The sequence below is a fragment of the Callionymus lyra genome, chromosome 17 (assembly GCF_982586985.1).
Source record: "Callionymus lyra chromosome 17, fCalLyr1.hap1.1, whole genome shotgun sequence".
Taxonomy (NCBI): Eukaryota; Metazoa; Chordata; class Actinopteri; order Syngnathiformes; family Callionymidae; genus Callionymus; species Callionymus lyra.
Window position 1 is genome coordinate 11,938,661 of NC_141834.1, and position 8,854 is coordinate 11,947,514.

Consider the following 8,854-nt stretch of genomic DNA (forward strand, 5'->3'; position numbering starts at 1 on the left):
AATTTTTGTATCGCTATTCACCAGTCTAAAGTGGTTGAGATTCTTACACATAACTTAATAATAATCATAAATTAATACATTCTTTATTACAAAAAATACATGTTGTTATTACAGAATAATATTGTGATTCAAAAAAGTTGAATACACCACAAAACACCAGGTATGGATGACAATGAGACGATCCCAAATACAGAGCTCTTATTTCAGCTGGTTTGTCCGGTTCCCAGATAATGTTGTGCTGATGATGCTGCTGTGTTATTCTCTTATCAGGGAAAAATATTTCTCTCTCTCTCTCTCTCTCTATATATATATATATCCAACCATTTGTCTTCATATAGACATGGATAATTATTTACATTTCATATACTGCGTGTTTTACTATAATAAACCACATTGTGCTATTATTCCATTGAAAATATATTTTGTTTGAATGACTCCCCATGTTGCTTGGGTTTACTCTGAGCACTCCGGTTTACTCCCACAGCCCAAAAACATACAGAGGTTGATTGAGAACTTTGGGAAATTGTCCATAGGTGTGTGTGTGTGTGGATGATTGTCTGTCTTTGTGTGCCCTGCGACATACTGGCATCCTTTTCAGGGTGCCCCCTGCCTCTCGCCCTATGATACTGGGATAGGCTCCAGTCTCCCTGCGACCCCGGTAAGGAATTAAGTGGTAGAAAATAAAATGTAGAATAAAGGAATGTTTGAATGAAGTAAACTTTTTTTGTGTTTGGGCCAAATAATGGACAGTTATCCAATGCCAAACAATTAATCAATTGATGGAAGTAAAAATAAACTACTTCAAAACTACTTTTATTTCAATAAAAACGACTTTTATTATTATAATAAATAATAACATAATTTAACTTTTTTTTTCTTATGAAGAAACGTTTTTATTGAAATTTCCTTTTTGATTAAATCAACTTGAAAAAAAAGGAATAATAAAGAAACAAATCTACCTCCAGAGCCATTTAAAGAATTCACTTCCTGTAAACAAACAAGATGGCGACGGTTGTTTTTTTTTCAACCGTTTTCTCATTCAGATTAATAACTTGAAAATCAGGTGTAACGAAGTTAACTTATTCGCCAAGTGGGTGGAGAGTTGTTTCGACTTGCATCGAGTCATTATTGTGATCGATCCTCTTTTTCTTTTCGAGTCACGAAACTTTTTGTTATTACAATGACAAGACTGGGTGTGTTTCCCCGATCACGTGACCATATATCTGCCGATCCTTCCGCGACTCTCAGTCTGAGCGTGTTTCTCCCGCAAACTTGTTGACGGTAAGTTTCTAAACTTCATCTGTTCTATATATATTGTCGATAGTTTATAACACACATGTTGATCTGTGTTTTTCGGGGGAGATTTTCTTGTAAAATCTCGGGAAACAAACTTTCCACCGCCCTCTTACGTCATCGAACTTTTCTATACACTCTTTATTATAACATGTATTTTTCTAGTGACAGATTCGAAAGAAACTAATACGTGAACGTGTATTGATGGATGGATTCAAGTGTCTTATTTTGACTTTATTTTAGTTTAGGAAGAGCCACTGCGTTATACGTGCGCGCGTCTGTGTAAAGACGTTTGTTTCTCGTCTCTTGTCCTTCAAATGTAAAACGATCCAATTAAAGCTCTTGTACCAACGAGATCAATACAGTTTCCATTATGAGAAACGCATTAACAGGCTGTTTACTCGACGCAGACGAGCTGATGGAAACATCCTGGAGGATTTTAAAAAACCTCTCATGAATGACACAAGATATTATGTTGTGTCAAGATGTGGCTGCAGTGGTCAGTACCTGTCCATTGTGGTCCAGGAGATGAGAGCTGGTCAGCTGCAGGTCAGGTTTTATTATACTGTAGTGTTTAAATAGATATTCAACGTCATATTTGAAAGAAAGCTGCCAGAGTTTATTGTTTTTCTTATGAATATTTTGGTTTTTCGCAGTAAATGAACGTCTTCTATAACCCACGGTTCAGGTCTTTCCGAGCCGCGTAAAAAGAAAACAATGTTTATCATTTCATTATTATTTATAACTACCGTCTTAATGATTTTTTTTTTAGTTTACTCAAAAAACAGACTTGTAAACAGTGAAACACAAACTTTATCTGATTTATTTTTACCGTTTTTATCTGACAGTCGGTTCCGTGAATATAATGCCGACATTAAACCGGTCCTCGTTGCAAAAAAAAGGCTGGGAATCCCCGCTTGATAACATAAAGCTAATGATAATAATAATCCATAATCCAGAGGGATTAATAAAGTCTATCTAATCTAATTTAAAGTGAAATAAAATATAACATTAGGTCCTCGTGCATCAGGTCAAACTCATGGCCTAGGGTTCAAATACGACTCACTGAGGGAAAAGATTATTAATACTAACCCACCAGTGCTAGATTAGATTAGATTAGATGGATTATATTCATCCCTCTGGAGGTCTCCTAAAGGAAATTAGGTTTCCAGTTCACAGCAGACAATAGAAGATACAGCAAGTTTCAAAGCAAGAACAAGAAATACTGTGTACCAAAACAGCACTAAAACCAATTATATACAAATATATACCTATTTAAAAATATATTCTAAGCAACACTGCTTAACAAGAATGTCTTCTTCCAAAAATTTCTTTCTGTCAGGTGAGTTGAGGTTTAAAGAAAAGTCATGTCACAAAGTAGAAGAACCACTGCAATATATATATATATTCCAGGAAACACAGGAGATTATTTCAACATTCGGCACTCTCAGTCAAGCCAGTTGCAAAGCACCTTAAACACTGACGATCAGATTCCTTTTCCCCCGAGCTCTTTGTGTTTTCCTGTCCAAAGGTGAATTATATGCACTCAGACTGCAGTTACACAACCCGAGAGAGCATCAGTGGAAAACATGAATCATAGTAGAAATGCAGCTAAATCGAATAACCAGGAGTAAGAGCTCATCTCTTCCCTTTGAGCAGCTAAAAATAAAAGTCATAAGAATAATGATAATGGATTTTAGTGGAATAAAGAAAGTTTTTCATCTAAAAACAAATGAATTGCTTGCATCAGCGTTTCTTTCTTAAAAACAAGAATAAAAAGTTGAGGTTATTTGTTATGATCAGTGACCAACATTCTAACCTTTGATTATTTTCCAAATAATGACATACTGTGAAATGTGTTAGAAATATTAAGAGACAAACAATTGAGATAAATACACCGAAAGTAAAACAACATGAGTCATCAACAGAGGAGATTCTAATAATAGAAACTTTATGAGAAGACACATGTTGCTTTCCTTGAAGTTTAGGTGAAAATATAAACCAATAATAATGCAAAATATTCACAAAAACTTTCAGTTAGAAGGGTCTGTGTCACTTCCGTTCATTCTACATTCAGATTTGAAACGCAAATATGAAAACAAATATAGGATATATATAGGATATAAAAACGTCTCCCCGTTTCTTATTTCGCTTTAACATGCATAGGAGTTTTTCTGAAAAATCAAAAATCCACAACAGAAAAACAAGACAAAATCCAATTTTATGGCTTTATTTTTATGAAAAAAATAGTGTTAATGTACTGAAATACAAATGTAAAATAATTAAATCATACAGAAGAATATACTCTTAAGAACATGTGAAATTACACCAGTTTTTTAAAGTATAACAAAATGATGTAACAAAATATAACAGATTATTTCTGATGATTAATCTAAATGTTGCTTCATTGGTTCAGATCATTGTCAGAGGTGTTTTTTCTCACTGCAGTCCTCTGCAGTCGAGCCAGATGAATCCTCCCCGGGGGGACAAACCTCAGCACTGAGATAAACCAGCTGACAAATTATTTTCCATTGTCTTGTTTCCTTGGTAACTTGCTGAGCTTCATTGGAAAACGGCCTCCTCGCAGAGCAAGTTCAACCTCTTCCACTTAATCACTTCCCACACCCACCGCCTGCTATTGACTTAAGATGGAAATTGCTGGAGCAGGGAAGCTGTGTCTGCAAACCGGTGGATGATTGTTTGAAAAAGATAAATCCTCGGGAAGATGTGTCTGAACTTGTCCCTGATATCGGTCAGTTTTATATCCTTGCAGAGGTGTGGATTCTAATGAAATATTAATCCAGAGCAAACTAACTTTACGGAGGCTGACAATCCTCCTGTCAACCATTGACACATGACACACATAGAGAGATATCACTTTATTAATCTCTTAGGGAATTTCTTTTGGGATAAAAGGGACATAAAGACAAGTCTTAAATTAAATGTAGGAAAAAAAGGGGTTTTCTTTTAATCTGATGCATGTGATTTATTGTAACTCACAAAACTTGGGAGCGTCTAGCAAAAGGTCAAAATCAAGACTCTATATCCATCCACTTTATATATGTAACCAATAAGAGTCTTAATTGAAGTATGTTTAAAGAGTACACAACAAGAAACTGGCTCCTCCACAATGTGGAAGCTCGAATGTTTTCTGTTGTCCAACAAGCAGAGATTATAATGTTCAATTCATCCAGAAATATCTCCCATATTTTGTTGGTGTGAATCACATTAAATGAAGGGATATTACACCTATAAAATTCAAACTGCACACCTTTGTGTCGACTAAGGGTTGAAATTATAATTTCAGAGTAATCCGTTCGAGTAATAGGCAAAAATGAATGTCCATTTTATTGTAGCAACTAGAGATCAGGCATCGTATTAATCTTCGTCCCAAAAAAAGACATTGTCTTGTCAGACATATTTATTATTGCTTATCTAAGAGACTGATTTTGTTGTAGTAGGATCTCTTATTCTATGTAATTCATTTTATAAAGTATAAAAACTAAATATCAGAAGATAGTGTGATTCATGAAATGTTCAAATGCTGGTCCTGAAACTTTACTTCAATATATAAATGGATCGGTTTCCTCCTAAATTGTTTATTTAAAGGGCTCAGTCTTCGTCAGTGAACAGATAGTTAACCAGCAGTCAGCCCATAGACTCTTCCGTCACTGCTGAATTCTTTTGCATGGTTGACTCATTGCTCACTGGGTGTGACCAGCACCGACTCACTCGACTCTCTTCCGTCTTATCAGTTTTCACCGTGTTGTAAGAGAAGCAAGCAAACAGGCCGCAGTACACCATTGTCGGAGTAAAGCTGTGAGTATATCAAGAATACTGCACAGAGTTGTTTGGATTGCTGTATTAATACTTCTTTCTCATGACAGAGAAACAGAGTAAAGATGGCCAACCAGCTACAGCAGCTCGTAGCAGAAAGGAAGGACATGGTGGAGACTGTAATGGAGGTCTTTGAACAGGGCGCCGAAGTTGTTGCGAGTATCGCAGGGGACCTCTTCCCCGTCTTCTCCATCGCCGCTCCCTTAGTCAAGCTGGCTCTGGACAACGTGGAGAGCAAAGAGGCGGCGTTCATGAAGGAGCAGTTCCAGAAGGTCCGCGAGCGCCTCGAGGTCATCTCGGAAGACGTGAAACGCATCAACGAGCAGATCAAGAAGAGCGGAGTAAACGCTACCTATTTCCCGATTGAGGAGAACATCACCAACCAGTTCAGGAAGTACATGGACATTCTTGCCGCAAAACCAAAGTTCCGAGAGGTTAAGAAGAAGACGTTTCTGGACCACTTCGGCAGAACTGGCGGCGAGAAAAATCTGGACTCTCTCTACGATGCCGTGACCGGCAATAACCTCACAGGGGAGTCCATTCTGGAGATCACCCTGAACTATGAGGAGAAAAGCCGACGGCCGGTGGAGGACTTCTGCGCCAGACTCAAGAAGCTCTTCTGCATCGGGCTCATCGCTCTGCTGGGTCATGCTGCTCTCAAGGGCTACGGCGAGGAGGAGGACCGCCTGAAAGACTGGGGCGAGAAAATGAAGATCGTCCAGGAGAAAATGAACGCCGTCATTCTGGAATGCGTCGAAGGGTTCCCCAAACAGGCCGAGCTGGATTGTCGACGTCTGGTTCGAGACCACGCGGACCAGACCCACCAGCAGCTGGCCGATTCCCTCATAGATACCCTCAAGAAGAAGTACGACTGGGTGGGCTGGTCTGTGCGAGTATTCAAATCACCTTCTGGCCTTTTCGCACAGAAAAGAGATTTCCACAGTCCCACCGGGAAGAGCCGCTTCCAGGTCCCTTCATCCAACGAGAAACTGAACGTGGTGGTGTCGTACAGCTCGTCTCCCGAGCCCCTCGATAAGAACAACATTCAGCAGTTGATCGTCAGCCAAAAAAGACTTTCAGTGGTCAGTCTAAGCGAGTTCCTGTTCGAGAACCTGCCCGGTGAGAAGGTCGTCCACACGGTGAAGACCAGTAAGGACCTAGCCTGCTCCTGGAGCCTCGCCGAGGAGCGTCACTACTGGGTGGAGCATAAAAACATCTACGTCTGTGTTCATTTTGCCTGAAAGCTTCTCACTGAAATGAAAAACTGAATCTATTTGTACTTCTGACATTCCAAATCTTTCTCATTTCGTATGCTTTCCATGCCTATTTTCTTCAGCCGGTGGCTCGAGATCTTACAGAATTATAAAACTTCAGGTCACTCTACAACAACTAACATTTGAGAGTCAACTACAGGTGGATATGGAATGCTCAGTCATTGAAGAAAAAAAGAAAACACAGACCTACAAAAAAGTATTGCTAGATAAAAGTTTTGAGATTTTTACAGAAGGTATAAGTCATGTTGGAATGTAGTTATGGCACGTCCACATTTGCTCAAAGCTTTTGTCAAAGGAACTGGATGACCAAGAGTTGATAGCAAGAAAAATAATACCCAAAGTTACTTTTTGACAATATTGAAAAACCTGAGGGTCCATTTTAATTGTAGAACCATTAGTTATTTCTGTTTAAACTGCTTTTTTTTTAAAGCCATTTCATAGATTGTTTGAACCTAATTCCTGAAAATCTTCAGCTTCATTTTATGCTCATATACATTCCAGAAAATTGACGTAGGAAGAATCTGAGCTGGTACCTGGAAACTTTATTTACTCTGAAGCTGTGGGAACATGCCAGGGTTGAGCCACGGCGGGTTTATTTACATACCAACATATTTTGTTGTCGTTTCGTCACATCTGTGCTGCCGGGCAACATGAACTGTACCGGAATGTTTCAAGGACAGTAACAGTTTATGTTGAATAGATGGAAGTTGTTGATGGAGTTTGTTTTAACAGATGCCGTCTTTTTAACATTAAATAAAGTGTGAAAACGTAAACGAATGTTCGACTGAAATTGTCTGATTCACTCCAAATACAAAGCTTGTAGATGTACAAGTTAATACAATAATAAATAAAATAACCACATTTGGCCCCTGGGACGTACTTCTTAATGTCTTCTTAAGATGCTGCATCATTTTATCTGTTGGGCCATCATTTTTTGCTTAAAGACTGTTGGATTATATATCCCGTTTGTTGTTTTTTTTACATCAATTTATATCAAAAGCTACTGCTAATATAAAAAATGTCAATTAATGCTACAATATAAATCCACAAATGTAAGACATACTATAAACCGGATTGAGTTTATCTCAACCCAGGCTATCATCAAAGAAAAAGATACAAGATACAGAATTTTGGTAGAAATTTTCTGAAAATACTCTTTTCTCTACAGATAAACTACAAAGTACAAAGTAGAAGTAGAAGTAGACACCTGGGCACCAACATACTTGCAAGCTTAAACCAGAGGCAGGAACTCGTTTCCCACCGTCACGTCCACACCAGCCCTCTCCAGGAAACGCTATCTGGCTCTGCTGGGGAAAATTAATTTTGAGAGTGGACCACACACTGAACACACGTCACAACTTCATTGAAACAAAGAATAAATCAGACAATCAGTAGCAATAACAAATCAACAAATCAAGTATAATGTAAATATTCTGTTCAGTGAAGTAGAAAAGTATTCATAGGAACTTTTTTCTATCTATCTCATATTTTTACCTCAATCATCCAAAACTAGTTTGATTTCAGTTTAAAATGTTTAGTTTGTTGTTTGTTATTAGTTGGTTTGTTATGATCAAACTCACTGCAGGACAGAAATGCACAAGAAGGCAACAAACTGTCTTCTTCGGACACAAAAATAACATTTTCTGGTCGTGGGATTAAAATGATTAATAAAGGTCTTCATATAAATTGGAATCAAAAAAACAAACACTAAACTTTAGTGAACAATTTACTGACAACCGATGGACCGAAGCGTTGGCACGAAACATGGAAGACGCTGTGGCAAAAGACAAGCGGTTTGGTGAGATTACTAACACCCGGTTAATAGCACTTTCAATCAAGTATGTAGACCCGTCACCAAAATAAGACAGGAAGGGAATGAAAATAAAACTCAAGACATAAACTAAACTAACACAATTTATAACGGACAGTTACAGTTGAGAATTATATGATTGTACATGTATGATGTATACAAAACATATGAATGTGTAAGATTCAAATATACTGGGAATCGATGTGAAGGATAAGATTGATAGAATACTTCTTTTTTTTTTTTTAAAGGGAAATTATATACAGTATATCGAAAAGTTTCTTTAGTTATAAAAACTTTATATAGCACGTTTTGAAATCACAAATTTACTAGATGTGTTAAAGCAAATTCAAGGTGGAATAAACCGACAGTTACTTCAAAACTCAATACTTTTATCATCAATTTAAGTTAGAAAAGCTAAAATGCAGGAAGTGTAACCCTTTTAAAAACATACATTCTACAGTCGTAGAAAAGTTTTCAGACACACCGACTTAGGAGTCCCAACATCTGAGGGGAGGAGGGAAACAGGAAGTGGATATGACACTGCGCTGGTCTGGAAACACCCGTGCTGCTCTGTAATCATGTGGTTGAGGCTTTTCTAACTTTGGCATCAAAATGTGGCCTCAAAGTAGAAGTTCAGAAG

At 37.7% G+C, this 8,854-nt stretch overlaps 1 protein-coding gene across 1 annotated transcript; it reads left to right on the forward strand.

Annotated features, from left to right (window-relative positions):
- Window positions 1-1,123: 1,123 nt before the first annotated feature.
- Window positions 1,124-7,265, forward strand: rpz4 (rapunzel 4). The gene is made up of 3 exons (XM_087778859.1): window positions 1,124-1,281; window positions 5,049-5,112; window positions 5,181-7,265. Exon 3 carries the CDS (start codon window positions 5,196-5,198, stop codon window positions 6,369-6,371), a length of 1,176 nt encoding a protein of 391 aa, XP_087634985.1. The 5' UTR covers window positions 1,124-1,281; window positions 5,049-5,112; window positions 5,181-5,195; the 3' UTR covers window positions 6,372-7,265.
- Window positions 7,266-8,854: the final 1,589 nt, after the last annotated feature.

Excerpts from the sequence above, each read along its gene's own strand:
- rpz4 (XM_087778859.1), top strand. The coding sequence starts at position 5,196 with ATGGCCAACCAGCTACAGCAGCTCGTAGCAGAAAGGAAGGACATGGTG.